This window comes from Pseudorca crassidens, chromosome 10, assembly GCF_039906515.1.
Source record: "Pseudorca crassidens isolate mPseCra1 chromosome 10, mPseCra1.hap1, whole genome shotgun sequence".
Lineage (NCBI taxonomy): Eukaryota > Metazoa > Chordata > Mammalia > Artiodactyla > Delphinidae > Pseudorca > Pseudorca crassidens.
The window spans coordinates 52,798,272-52,813,776 of record NC_090305.1 but is presented as its reverse complement, the minus strand read 5'-3'; the positions used below and the strand labels follow the sequence as shown (position 1 = coordinate 52,813,776).

General features: G+C 42.0%; 1 protein-coding gene across 2 annotated transcripts in view; it reads right to left on the bottom strand.

Moving 5' to 3' along the window:
- Positions 1–15,505, bottom strand: part of TGFBR2 (transforming growth factor beta receptor 2) — a 100,968-nt gene that overhangs the window by 19,988 nt on the left and 65,475 nt on the right. For both annotated transcript variants that reach the window (XM_067753581.1, XM_067753580.1), the window contains exons 4-5: positions 4,769–5,568; positions 2,737–2,878 (exon numbers count right to left, since the gene is read on the bottom strand). In XM_067753581.1, coding sequence (XP_067609682.1) covers positions 2,737–2,878; positions 4,769–5,568 — 942 coding nt within the window. The remainder of the gene's footprint in view (positions 1–2,736; positions 2,879–4,768; positions 5,569–15,505) is intronic.

Below are 15,505 nucleotides of genomic sequence, written 5' to 3'. Positions count from 1 at the left end.
GGGGCTCTTTAAATATAAAAGAAAAGTCTCTGTAATTAAGACTAGGCTGAAAATCTGCCTTCACGGTTTTTGAAGCACAGACACAAAAAAACAGAAAACAAAAAAAACCCAGAAAAAAAACAGTACTTTTAAAAGAAGGCAAAAGAAAGGGTTTAATACATGAGTTCACGCACTTAATCAAGTGAAGGGCTGTCTGCTGGACAAAAGTGAGGATAGACAAAGAACTTTGATTTTTGCAGCCTGAGCGGAGATGGGAGGAACAGTACTGTGGGCTTAAGATCAAACAAAATGAAAACCGAGATGGCCTCTTTCCGGTTCCCTAAAGCTGTCTGTTCTTATCCTAAAGGTTATGAAAGGTTTTTTGAGGCTTGCTAAACAAATGGGACCCTGTTCCTTCCTTGGGAAAACTTATTTATACTGTATCCGTTTTTAGACCTTGTAAAAGCTGGTGAACTCCGTTCTTCCCCATTAGCCTGAATTCTTCCACACTCAGCAAATATCAACAGGAAAGGGAGTCAGTCATTGATAACCGAGGAAGCAGGGAGCTCACATCAGGCCTTAAGAAGCTGGCGGCACTGCCAGAGGGGAAGACAGGGACACAGTCTCCAGCTCACGTTTATAGAATGACGGGCTTGAAAGGATAAGAGAGATACCAAAAACGAGGTAAATTTATTCTGAGACGATGACAACAGCATCATCGTCTCTTCTGACACAACTCACACTGGTCTAGTCTAAGGATTCATTTTCGAGCTGTCAAAGCTTTCAAGTAGAAAATGATTCTCAGTGGCTAAAACTTGATTAAACAAATTTCACTGTGCAAGAAAAAACTGTTACTTTTGGAAGTGCTATGGGGGAAGACATCTCAGGCAGGAAACCAGAAAATAACAGGGTCAACCAGACAGGAAGTGCCATCCCCATGCAGGGACCCAGGGAAACAGGTGATGGGACAGCAAGGCTCCCAGCAGAACCCATCCTAGAGAGTCAGCTAAGAACGTTCTCAAAAGGAGGAATTATCAGAGCAGGAAATGGTGCCAACCAGATCCACCTGGAGCAAAATGCTAGGTAGTTTGGCCCAGTGACCAAAGCTGTTACGATCTAAGCGACAAAATAAATGTTGATAATATTAAATACCCATGAAATAAGATAAATATCCACAACTTCATACTCATATAAATACATAGTAAAACTAATAAATAAAAGAGGCTGGTGAGAGAAAGGACAGATATTTCGTAAGCAGAATATCTATGAATAAATGTAGAAGGGATAAGAAAAACAGAAAATCACCATTAGGCAAACATTACAGTAATAACTGTAGCTGGCAAGAACTACTGATGGACCCTAGAATTAGCAGGTAAAATAATGGTAAAAAACAGGTCTAGTCTCCTTACTAAACAGGTGTTTAGTAGAAACAGGTCAAAGTGCCTTCCCACAAGATTTGTATAAATTACAAGTGGAAAAGGTAGTATCTTTACAGGGAGAAATGGGGAGACACCTTCAGCACATGATGAGATTGGAAAGCACAGTGGCATCTCCACCCGCATGTGACACCCTGAGTAGGGCTCAACATCATTTCTGTGGTATTCTTGCCTAAAAATGCACAACCTCAATCTAATCATGAGAAAACATTAGAGAAACCCAAAGTGAGAGACAGTCTATAAAATACCTGGTCTGAATTCTTCCCAAGTGTCAAGGTCACGAAAGAAACAGACTGAGCAACCATCACACATCAAAGGAGACTGAGGTGGCCTGGACGCTTAAGGTAACATGGAATCCTGGAGTGGATCCTGTGCCCCATTACTAGGGGCTTGGAAATACAAGTTAGTCCTATAGATTAATTAAAGACATGGTACCAATGTCAATGTCCAATCTTCTGCAGCTGTGCTTGGTTTAGGTAAGGTGTTAGCACAAGGGGAAGCTGGGTGAAGAGCATATGGGAACTCCCTGTGCTACTCACGCAGTGATTCTGTGTGTCTAACATTATTACAAAGCAAAGGGTTAAAATTGGTGTTAGCTTGGCTTGACTTAGCATCTAGCCAGGACCAGGTTGGGATACATCAATTTTCTAAGGTGAGACCTAAGACCCTGACAGAAACCACTGAGAGAAGGGTCAGAAAAGGATAAAATGATGTAGACATTAGCCAATCCCATCTGCAAGAAGATCAGGCGACAATGCTCTCTAAAACGATGACATCCCCCTGTACCCCTGAAGAATACTGCATTCCTCAATAACCTCTCTTCATTAGATTTTTCAAAACCTAAACAAATATGTCAAACCATTTTGCTTGTTTTGTTCAACAAAGGAAAGTTATGTCCATAAAAGTAAATTTTGAGTCAAATCCAGTTCCTGTACCATATAATTCTGAAAAACCTTAAAATACAAAAAGAAACAAAAGTCAGATACTTTTCTGAATCATGGTACCCATTTGATAAGAAATAATTCTTATATTACTAGTGTTCATCTCTTGCCAGATATGTAAATATCTGTGGTGCGATGCGTCAAGAGAAAAGTAATTATAAACTTCAGGAAAGGAGATAAAATGCCTTATGCTCCAAACCTGGCTTTCAGCTATAAAACCTAGGCTTTTTAGCACCATTCCGGATCGTTCTGGAATAGCTGTGTCCTACCAGATCTCAATGAGCGCTCTGTATCCCTGGAACCATGTTGAAGCAAAGAGCACAACATCACGCTCGAAGGCGCGTGAGGCACCACTGCACCGCGACGGTGTCCATGCCTACCTCCCACTGCGCTGCAGCGAGACGTCATCTCCCAGAGCACCAGGGCCATGGAGTAGACATCTGTCTGCTTGAAGGACTCGACATTCTCCAGATTCATCCTGGACTCTAGGACCTCTGGAGCCATGTATCTCGCCGTTCCCACCTAAAGCAGAAAAAGACATTGAGGTCCATCGCTGAATTGCAGCTGCGTACCGTACCTATTTTCAAAATATAGCTGATGTTTGTCCCTACACGGGTAGTGGACCTTTAAAAAGCACAATGCTTTTAAAAGTAACGAGACCAGCACAGAAATATACAGCTTATGTAATTATTTTTTTGAATAAATGAATAAATAAATGAATTAAAAAACTTTTTTAATGAATATAAAGAAAAAAATGCCACAATAAGGAAATGCCAAACCCCAGAGCTGCTTTGTTTAGCCCCGTGACATATGTCATCATATCATGTATACAATAACATCCTTGCAGAGAACCTGAGCGACCACATCAGTGATACTTTTGATGTTGATTTTTGTTTTTGCAAATTAAATATTTTTTCACCCTTGTAACTCCAAGATTTGTGGTGAAATAATAATTGCCATTAATTTTTTGTCACTTGAGAACTGTCTTACTCTTTGTTTACCCCATGGCACATTCTAGTGTGCCGAGCATGTCATATAATTACATAAAATCTCTGCTAAATTGAATTGTATGAAGGTATTTCCATTAAGAGCCCAAACCTGGTCATTTTATAATTTTAATTTTTTTTTTTTTTTTTTTTTGCGGTACGCGGGCCTCTCACTGTTGTGGCCTCTCCCGTCGCAGGGCACAGGCTCCGGACGCGCAGGCTCAGCGGCCATGGCTCACGGGCCTAGCCGCTCCACGGCATGTGGGATCTTCCCGGACCGGGGCACGAACCTGTGTCCCCTGCATCGGCAGGCGGACTCTCAACCACTGTGCCACCAGGGAAGCCCTCATTTTATAATTTTGATGGGCATGCTATGTAGTTTTATTTGAACGATGACTGGTAGTATGAAAACACTGCGATACATAGGAACATATAAGAAATGCTTCTGGGGGAGAAAAATCACTTGAATGTTTGATAATGCAGCTTGTATAGACTGACTAAATAACAATGAAATCCTACCTTCCCAAGGATCCAGGGAATGTCAAGTGAGTTGATAATATCACCCCAAATAATGCTTCTTACTGGCATGCATTAGAAGAAATTTTTCTTTTTAATAGGTCATTGCATGACCTGTTACCCTGGCACAGTAATCTGTCCGTGTTTCAACATGTTTATCTCTACACTTGATGTGTGGCCATGGACCCGGAGAGCTGCCTGAGCAGTGACTAGATGCTTCAAAAGCACTCCCCTCAGCCTGGTGAGAGGAAACAGCGGTGCTCTCAACACTTCACTCTAACCCACAGCCAAGCTTCCGGTGTGTGAAACATAAAGAATGATGGTAATGTTAGTATCTAATAGCTCCTTAACCAAAACGTTTCAGTTTTAATCAGTGAGATGCTTCAAAAGAGGAACTCTTCCTTCACCCAGTCCGTCACTCACTCTACAAATACTTATTGGTCACTTTCCCTGTTCAAGGCCTTGTGATGGATGTGACCAAATAGATGTGGATTTGGACTTCAAGGAGACTGCCTTCTAAAATGGTAAAAAAAAACCCAAAAAAACCAAAACCAAAAAAAAACAATATAAGGACCAAGAATACAGAGTAGCAAGGGCTGAGTACAACCCTAAGACAGGGAAAGGATAGAAATACAGTACTAGCAGTGTTCGAAGCAAAGGACAATAATGTTCAAATGGAAGAGAAACGAGAACTGACTCCGGGAGAAATGCCTGTCCTAGGCTGGTAAGGATCTGGAGAACCAGGGAGAGAAATGCTGCTGGTTGGCAGAGGTACCCCGGCACGAGAGCGGGGTGCAGTCAGGATTAACTGGATTCCCTGGACCAGTGTCAGAGTGCAGGGCTGATGGAAATGAGAGGGAGGGGTGCCAGTAGCAAGGGGAGGGGCCCAAGGGGGCCGGGGCTGCCCTACCTGCCCGCTGTTGGCCAGGTCATCCACAGACAGAGTGGGGTCCAGCCGCAGGGAGAGGCCGAAGTCACAGAGGCAGCAGGTGAGGTCTCCCTTGACCAGGATGTTGGAGCTCTTGAGGTCCCTGTGCACGATGGGCATCTTGGGTCGGCCGCACAGCGTGTGGTCGCTGTGTAGGTGTGCGATGCCACGGGCCAGCGAGCCGCCCAGCCTGCGCAGGTCCTCCCAGCTGATGACGTGGCGCGTCAGGTACTCCTGCAGGTTGCCCTTGGCGTGGAAGGCGGTGATCAGCCAGTACTGCTTGCCCAGCTCAGTCTTGCGCTCCTCAGCTGTCAGGAACTGTAGGATGTTCTCGTGCTTGAGGTTGATGTCCGAGAAGATGTCCTTCTCCGTCTTCCAGGAGGCATATTCTTCATAGGGGAAGATCTTGACGGCCACGGTCTCAAACTGCTCAGACGTGTTCTGCCTCAGCTTGGCCTTGTAGACCTCGGCGAAGCGCCCTTTGCCCACCAGCGTGTCCAGCTCAATGGGCAGCAACTCCGTGTTGTGATTGATGTTGTTGGCGCAGGTGGAGCTGATGTCGGAGCGGTCATCCTCCAGGATGATGGCCAGGTGCTCACTGAACTCCATCAGCTTGCGCGGCTTGCCCGAGTCCCAGGCCGGGCTCAGCTTCTGCTGCCGGTGGACGCGGTAGCAGTAGAAGGTGACAATGACAGCAATGGCGATGCCCAGCGGCGGCAGGAGGCTGACACCTGTCACTTGGAAGATGACCAACAGCAAGTCGGGGTTGTTGGTGGCGTATTCTAAGGTGGAAACAAAGGAGAGAAGGAGCTGGGTCAGCAGGTGTGCACTGGAAGGAAGTGGTCCACACCCCAAGCATCGTAGGTTTTACCTTCAGCATAGTTTCTGTGGACAGCATATGGTGAGTTTTTATTACAGGCATGGATGCTAGTGTGCATTTGTCCAGTCTTGCCTGCCTCTGGCCATCTAGTCAGTATCTCCTACTCTTCCCTCAAAACTCATCTTAGAAATCAAAACTCAACATTAACCAATCAGAGAATTGTGCATGAGCTAATCACATACCCTGGGATGCCCCTCCCACACCTGGTCTTTAAAAATGGTTTGCTGGCATTATTCACAATAGCCAGGACATAAAAACAACCTAAATGTCCATCGACAGAGGAATGGATAAAGAAGATGTGGTACATATATACAATGGAATATTACTCAGCCATAAAAAAAGAATGAAATAATGCCATTTGCAGCAACATGGATGGACCTAGACATGATCATACTAAGTGAAGTAAATCAGAAAGATAAAGACAAGAACCATATGATATCATTTACATGTGGAATCTAAAATATGGCACAAATGAACTTATCTATAAAACAGAAACAGACTCACAGACACAGAGAACAGGCTTGTGGTTGCCAAGGGGTAGGGGAGGTGGGAGAGGGATGGATTGGGAGTTTGGGGTTGGCAGATGCAAACCATTACATATAAAATAAACAACAAGTTCCTACTGTATAGCACAGGGAACTACATTCAATCTCCTGGGATAAACCATAATGGAAAAGAATATTAAAAAAAGGATGTACCTATATATATAACTGAATCACTTTGCTGGACAGCAGAAATTAGCACAACATTGTAAGTCAACTATACTTCAGTTTAAAAAATGCTTCGCTGAAACCCTTCGGGAGATTTGGGGTTTTGGCGGGGGGTGGGCATGAGCTACCTGTTCTCCTTGCATGGCCCTGCAATAAATCTTTCTCTGCTAAAAAAAAAAAAAAAAACAACCACAAAAAACGCCCACAAAACTCAGCTTAAACGTCACTCCCTAAAGGAAATTGAGGGAAACATTCTATTTTATATATTCTCATAGCATGCCACATTTTTCCTGTGCAAGAAGTGAGCACAATTTGAGTTAAATAACTATGACTCCATTTATTGGTTTCACATCTGCCTTTCCCTACTTTCCCCACCCCAGCAGACTGAGAGCTCTATGCTGCCAGGGACGATGCCTTTCTTCTCCATGACTGTAACCAGCACTTAGCACACATGAAGGCCTTAATAAGTGTTGAATAAATGGATGAAGCATTTACTGAGTGTTCACTAAGCTCCAAGCACTGCAGGAGGTTTTGGGAATACAGAAAATGACAACTCCTGCCTCCAGAGTGCTCACGTATATGGTATCTGGTGAAAACAAAGAGACAGCCACAGTCCTGCCGCAGTCTGTGCTCTTTTGTAAACTCTAACTTGTCCTGTTCTGCTCAACACCCAGGCTACCGTGAAACATCAGCTTTGGGCCTACTGGTCTGTGGTAAGGGTCTCTTTGGAAGTCAGTTACCTTATATCCCCGTAATGTTTCTCTTTTCAGTGTCATGTGATTTATAGCTTCACAGAACAGGATATTTAGTAGCAATAATGGAAACATTAGTGAGAGAAGTTATAGAAGGGAAGTGCAGGCCAGTTTCCTGACTGGGACCAGTGAGGCAGGCTCTGTGGCGGAATGGAGAAGAGCCCTTATCACCAGCTAAGTAACTACAATGTCTTGTTCCTCAAACTTTGATTCGTGAGCTGGCCTTGGTTGGCTCTGGTTAAATAGTTTTCTTCTTGGGAAGAAGAACGCAGATGGAGATGCTCAGTGGGCAAGAGTCAGGGAAACATAGTTATAGTTCAGGGAGAGCTTTGTGCTAGCCTGTCTCCACTGGAAACGGATGCCAGAATTCTGTTACTTTATCAGTCATTCATTTTCTCTCAGAGGTGCCCACTAAGGAGCAGTCCTCATGCTCAGAAGCTAGATTCATTCATTAAACACAGAACTACTGAGGTCCTACTAGGGGATGGGACAGCCCTCAAAGTGGGGATGACCCAGCAGAGAAGTTAGGATGTGTCTACACCTGCCCGGCAACATCCAGCAGTCTGGGATGGAAGCTAATGCGTGCCCCCATCTATGCTGGAGTGTGGGAAAGACACAGAGACAGGGATGGCACAGTGGTAAGGACTGTGAGCTGGCCAGTGAAGGATGGGAAGCAGTCAATGATGGCAGAAGGAATGTTATGTGGAGAAGTAAGAATACAGGATCTACCTGAGGAAGAGCAGGAGTCCCAAACTGACAACTGTACACAAAGGAATAGAGAGGAAAGTTTGGGTAGGTGGTTTGGGACCAGACATCATGTCCAAGGACGGATTCATAATTATATAACTGGCAGTATTCACCTACTGGCAGTGTATTTTAAAAAGTGATGAGAATACAGTCCAGGTAGAACAGAGATAATCTCTCAAAGGGAACCCATTACCTAAATGGTATTTGATGCCTTCACTTAATGAAGCACAGAGAGAAATGAAACTAAGACAATGTCAAGTGGCACTATGATTAACTACCTATTCTTAAGAGAAGTTCTAAGTGGAAGTGCCAACTTCCACTGACTATTCTAGATGAAAGCCTTAGGTCTTACATCTATTTGATGCCACTAAAAACATGAAAAGTACCCCCAAACATCAGAATTTCAGCAACCAAAAGGGAAGAAAAAAATCACTATTTTTGAGGAAGATACATGAATGTATTAAAAAGAATAGACAAATTCGACAAGGTAGCAGGATACAAGATTAACATACAGAAATTGGTTACATTTCTTTATACTAATAGTGAAATATCAGAAGGTGAATGTAAATAAACAATTCCTTTAAAAAGCACATCAAAAAAAATAAATAAACTTCACCACAGAGGTGAAAGACTTAATATGCTGAGAACTACAAAACATTAATAAAAGAAATTAAAGATGATTCAAAGAAATGGAAGATATCTCATGCTCTTGGATTGGAAGAATTAATACTATTAAAATGGCAGTACCACCCAAAGCAATTTAATGTGATCCCCATCAAATTACCCCTGACATTTTCACAGAACTAGAACAAAAAATCCTAAAACTTATATGGAACCATAAAAGAACTAGAGTCACCATATGATCCAACAATCCCATTCCTGGGCATATACTCTAACAAAACTATAATTCAAAAAGATATATGCACCCCTATGTACATAGCAGCACTATTTACAATAGCCAAGACATGGAAACAACCTAAATGTCCATCAGCAGATGAATGGATAAAGATGATGTAGTGTGTGTCTCACACACAATGGAATATTAGCCATCAAAAAGAATAAAATAATGCCATTTTTCAGCAACATGGATAGACCTAGAGATTATCACACTAAGTGAAGTAAGTCAGACACAGAAAGACAAATACCATATGATATCACTTATATGTGGAATCTAAAATACGATACAAATCAACATATCTACGAAACAAAAACAGACTCACAGATATAGACAACAGACTTGCCAAGGTGGGGAGGGGCAGGAAGGAATGGGAGTTTGGGATTAGCAGAGGCAAACTATTATATATAGGATGGATAAACAACAAGGTCCTACTATATAGCACGAGGAACTATATATTCAATATCCTGTGTCAAACTACAATGGAAAAGAATATGAAAAAAGAATATATATGTCTGTATAACTGAGTCACTTTGCTGTACAGAAGAAATTAGCACAACATTGTAAATCAACTATACTTCAATAAAATTTTAAAGAATAGGAAGAAGGAAACAATTTGGTGATTGAATCTTGAAAACCTAAGTTCTTACACTGTCAGGCTTGAGTGGGACCCAAGGCAGGTGGGACTAGAGGCTTCAGTGTGGTGGGACAAAGTGATTACAAGAAAGATTGGAACTACAAGTGAAACAGAAGGTCTTGTGCAGAAGTATGGATGGTCTCTCTTGTCCAACAAAGAATGAACCTGGAGATCAAGATTGAGGGGACAGATGACATGATATTGAGATGCAGCAGAAAGTAAGGTTCCCCTCCTATAACTCCACCTCTACTATCTGGACTATCCAATGGGCGTGTTTTCTTCAGGTGGACACTTGTCTTTAACAACATAAAATGTCTTATAAATAAATGGGTTTGATTCTCTGATTGCTTGTTCCTCCCATGAAAAAGTAAGCTCTACAAGGGTAAATCCACACGTATTGATCACCAGGCTCTACCCAGCAGCTGACTCAGGGCGGGGCACTTAGGTACTCAGCAAATGTTTCCTGTAGAAGCTGAATGAATGATTACTTATGTGGGACAATATCCCTCCCATTCTTGGATAAAGAAGATGTGGTACATATATACAATGATGGAATACTACTCAGCCATAAAAAGAATGAAATAATGCCATTTGCAGAAAATGGATGGACCTAGAGATTATCATACTAAGTGAAGTCAGAAAGAGATAGACAAATACCATGTGATATCACTTACATGTGGTATCTAAAATATGACACAAATGAACCTATCTGTGAAACAGAAACAGAATCACGGACATAGAGGACATTGCCAAGGGGGGAGGGATGGAGTGGGAGGCTGGGGTTAGCAGATGTAAGCTTTTATATATAGAATGGATAAACAACAGGGTCTCTACAGCACAGAGAACTATATTCAATATCCTGTGATAAACCATAATGGAAAAGAATATGAAAAAAAAGAATGTGTGTGTATATATATATATATATATATATGTATGTATGTATGTATAACAATCACTTTTCTATATAGCAGAAATTAACACAACATTGTACATCAACTATACTTCAATTAAAAAAAAAAATCCCTTCCTTTCTTTATGCTCTACAGCAGGGGTTGGCAAACTATGGCCCCAGGGCCCACAGGCTGCTCCTGTACAGCCTCAAGAGCTGTGAATTTTTCATTTTTAAAGGGTCGTTTAAATACAAAAAGAAACTAAGTAGTTCATACAACAGAGATCATATCTGGCCCAGAAAGCCTAAAATATTTACTACCTGGCCCTTTACAGAAAAAGTTTACTAGCCCCTCTTCTACTGGTGTTATTTTAACAACCTGCAGTGCATTGGCAGAATTTGGAGAGGCTTCATTCTGGTCCAATGTGAATATTCTTTTACATATGAGAAAACAACACAACGAAAAAATTTTAAATATTAACTGCATAATTACTCAGCCATGTCTCCAATTCATTAAAGGGTGTAAAACATCCAAATGAACTGTTCATGTATCCCTGATAATTTTAGTCTCTAATTCCTGTCCATATATGTAAAAGGGTCTTCCTTGCTGACTTCTAGTCTTCTTCAGGCTAAAGGAAACACAAAAACAGAAATCTCCTTTAATTTATTAATTGAAGAAGACTCTAGAAATCCCCCCTTCAATGTCAGAAACCAAAGTGTTACTTTCCCCTCAAATTCCCTTTGATTTCTTTTTGAAAACCTACAGGTAAAAATGTGGTGAGGCAGGAATTATCTATTATCATCTGTCAATCTTGAAACTTCAAAGCGGTGGTGAAAAACCCTAACAATAGCAAATCGCGCTGAAAGGAAGCTTTGGGATGTGGCTTTATCTAAACCGAAGCCACCCACACGCTCTCAGAGTTGCTTGAGCTGCTCCTAGAAAAACCAACAGCTATAGCTATAGTAGGTACAAGCTAGCTTCTCCTTTACTCAGAGACCAGCAGGAAGTATTTCTTTTTGCCAGCCCCCAGTTACACAGAAACTCATAATTATCGAATACAAATTATGTACTTCTCTGTGTGCCAAGAGTTTTATATAATATTTATATTTAATTGAAAGAAAAACCCTATGAGGTAGATACTGCTATTATTATAAACCCAATTTTTCAGATAGGGAAGCTAAGGGTCAGACAGTTTAAATAATTTCTCAAGCTCTGTTTGATTAGAGACCCCCGCTCTTAACCCCATGCCATACTGTCTCTAAACTTCACATCAGTGGGAGCTGATTAAGAATGACTTCATACAAGCTCTCAATTTGATAAAGTGGTTTTCTTCACTGGGGGCTGGACTAAGTGATTTCACGGCCGTCCACTAAGGTTTAACGCTGAACTATGGGCAGTTCTCAGACAACGTGTCGGGTGTGCAGACTGTTCCCCTTGGCTCTTAACTAAGAACCAGAGTGGACTAGTGTTCTTGCAAATATGCATCTTTTCCCTGCCTGGGAAGGAAAAGTCTTACACAAGGAAGAACCCTAAAATCTTTCGCAGGACCTAGAATGTAGGGCACTCAAGATGTGGAACCCTCCATGAATTGTTTCTTGGGCACACAGGTAACCAGTGCCCAAACGGTGATGTTCACATGGCACTCCCTTGTTATGTAACACTGAGCCACACAGAGTTCTGGGGGGCATTACAAACCCAGGGTTCATACACATGCAGCTCTCCACTGTTAACAGCAGACTTTCTTAGCCTGGGCTCCAGAGATAGACTTCTGCGAGTCTGTAAATTTAAACGGGCAAAATGACATCTTTTTATTTTCTCTAACCTTTAACTAAAATTTCACATTTCCCAGCATTAGCGACAACTATGACTTTGTCACCAAGAGGAACCACTGATATTTTCATGCCGCTTTACATGTGTTGCAGAGGCCTTGGTGAATCCTTTATATTCATCACTTAGCCATTTCAATTTGTTCTATCTGATGCTAGATCTTGTTATTTAAACCATTACTATAGAAGTAAATATTACTATATCACAAATTTATATTTTTAAATATTTGATAATTGTATTACACTATGTGTGATCTTCTTTGAACTCCTGTGTATACTATTTTATGCATTTGAAGACATCACTGTGAAGAGATCCACAGGCTTCACCAAACGTCCCAGAAGTACAGGGCACACACATAAAACCAGAGAGCCCTGGGCAGAGTGAAGGCATCAAGCCCTAGCCTCTCTGCCAGGATTTCCTAGAGCAGAGATTTCCAGACTCATCTGTTTCTCTGGGAAGTTAGTAAGGAAGGATACGGGTGCCAATGACGGACCCTCCATCATTGGTGGACAAGGGTGGATTCTATCATGTGTGAGGTGAGCTCTGCAGTGGAAAAGGATGGGAAATTCTCCTCTGAACTCTCTTAAGGACACCAGAGATAACTCCCCTATCATGGGCTTCATCGAACTGGGGAAAGATCATTCACTGTATCAGCAGCATCTCACTTTATTTCTTCAACAGCCAAGTCAGGTTCTGTTCATTGCCCTGGTTTATAGAGGAGGCTACTGAGGAAGGAAGGGAGGGATGAAGGGAGGCGGGGAGGGAAGGAGAGGGGCGGGGAGGGAGGGAGAGAGGGAGGGAGGTAGGAAGGGAAAGGGAGAGAGAAAGAAAGGCGAAGTGGGGGGGGGGATGAGAGGCAGAAGGGGGAGTGTGAGAGAGAGAGAGAGGGAAGGGAAGGGAAGAAAGAGGGGAAAAAAGAAAGAAAGAAACTGAGAGGAGCCTGTTTCCCACAGGTCTGAGTGGCTCCAGAGCCCTTGTTCCTTCCACGCCACCAAGGTGTCTCCCTAGCAATGAACCAAAGGCCCGTTTAATAATTCCAAAATTTTCCAACCAAATGTGTCCCACATAGAGGAGCCAAACTGACTTGCAAATAAGGAGCCATTTGCAAGTGTCAGAATCTTGATAAATAAATAGTTTTTAAGGACAAATGTCAAAGAGAAATGTTAGTACACCATTAAAAAAAAACAAAACACAAACTGGCAGAAAACCTCAAGGGGAAATTCCTTGGTATAGGTTCCTCCAGAATGACTTAAAAGTAAATAAGGAAAAAAAAAAAAGTAAAGAAGTTGCCTAATCACACACACACAGGTGGGCACATACATGCAACACAATGGAAACATGTAGCTCCCAGGCTCTTTCAAGTCCTCTGTGAGGCCCAAATCCAACACTGATTACCAAAAGGAACTTAAAACTGAAACTCTATAATTCTTTTTTTTTTTTTTCAAAAAATCACATAGTAAAAAGGACATTAAATTAAGTCCAAGAGTAAAAATGCCTATGTGGGTTGGTTAATGCATCTTGATAAAAACCAAAGTAACAGAGCTGAATTTGACAGATGGGATCCTACTTTAATATTTGAATTAGTTCTGCAATTCCTCCACTCAATGAAGAGTTTGGGCAAAAATTTACGAAGATAGTAATTTATCCAAGACACAGAAAGGGATACAGATGCTCATTTTCTGTACACCTCAGTGCGTTGGTGAACACTGCAAGACAACCACAGAGATGCTTGAAGTTGGCAGTGACACACTAACCACAGAGATTTTCACACGCCAACATGTTCATCTAAAGCAACAGGCTGAGATCCAAAGAAGGAAACTGTGCTCAAGAGAGATACGCTGGTGGGAAAGGAGAATTTCCTGTCTCAAGTCATTAAGTCAAGTTAATTGTAATATTTAAAAGCACAGCATTCATTTATTGAGAACCTACTAAATGCCAAACACTGGGTTTCACGTGGATTATTCTGAACCCCTGCAGCCACACTGCTAGATCTGAATCAGGTCCCATTTCCTAGACGTGCAGATGGAAGCCTGTGTGTACAGCGAGCTGCGGTCCTTGCAGAGGAGGCTGGTGTGGCAGTTAGTGGTGAGTTGGAGGGGCAGTGTCATTCAAGAGGGATGCTGACGGCAGCTCCCAGGATCTTTGGCCAACAGAGGCTTCAATATGAGCATTTAGAAAAAGGACAAGATTACACAACCAAAGAAAACAGAAGGAAAGAGAGAGTAAAGATAAAAGTTGAAATCAGTGGAATAGAAAACAAAGTTACAAGAGAGAGAATCAACAACACGCTGAATGGGTTGTATCATGATCAACACAACACGTAAACCTCGGTGAGACTGATATATAGCCAAGGGCAAAGGCCCGGAGGAGACAGAATCATGGGCACAGCCAAGACTCAAGGGATCTGAAAAACTTTTCCAGTAAGTTTGAAAACTTAAAACAATATTGGTCAAAGTCCTAAAAGTTTATATGTGTAACTTACTAAAACTGACCCAAGAAAAACCTGAATAATCTTACAAACATTAAAGAAATTGAGTAGTTAAAAATCGTCCACAGTATAACCCTAAGTTTTTTATCTTTAAGCCTTTTACTGTCAAATTTCTTAGTATCAGTGACTGAATACACGTGTCAGAATTTGATTTTTGTGGAACTGTCAACCCCCTAAAAAAACTTCCTACAGTAAAAATGCCAGTGGAAATCTTACAAAAATGTTTAATCATAGTCTAAACAAGTGGGAACCATCAGATAAATCCAGAATGTGCCGCTATAAAATTAATGGCCCACCTGTTTCAAGTCAGAGTCACACAAAAAAAGAAACACACTGAAGAGGCAAAATAACCAAATGCCATGCGTGGTCCTTGACTGGAACAGCAGAAACCCCACTGCTTTGGGGAAATTTGAATGTGGACTGTAATACACCCACCCCCAGTGCCTCCCCACACACACAGAAATGAGAAGGTGGTAAAATGTTAACACATGGTAAATAGATAGAAAGGGAGAGGGTATACAGGGGCTCACTGTTCCATTCTTTCAACTTTTCAGAAAGGTTAATTTTCTTCCAGTAAAAATTGGGGGAAGAAGTCTCCAAAAACATTTGAGCAACAGTGTTCCCCTCGAAGCCCCAAACACACACCTGTCCTAGATGAAGCTGAGAGCCACTGAACTTTCAAGAAGTAGGTTACTTCAGTGTCACACAAACTCAGTGAACAGGAAAAGCGTTCTCTGAAAATAGGACAACCAAAAGCAGACAAAAAGAATATAAGAAAATTACAGAACAATCTCACTCATGTACCATGATTTAAAAAAACGAGGGCTTCCCTAGTGGCGCAGTGGTTGAGAGTCCGCCTGCCGATGCAGGGGACGCGGGTTCGTGCCCTGGCC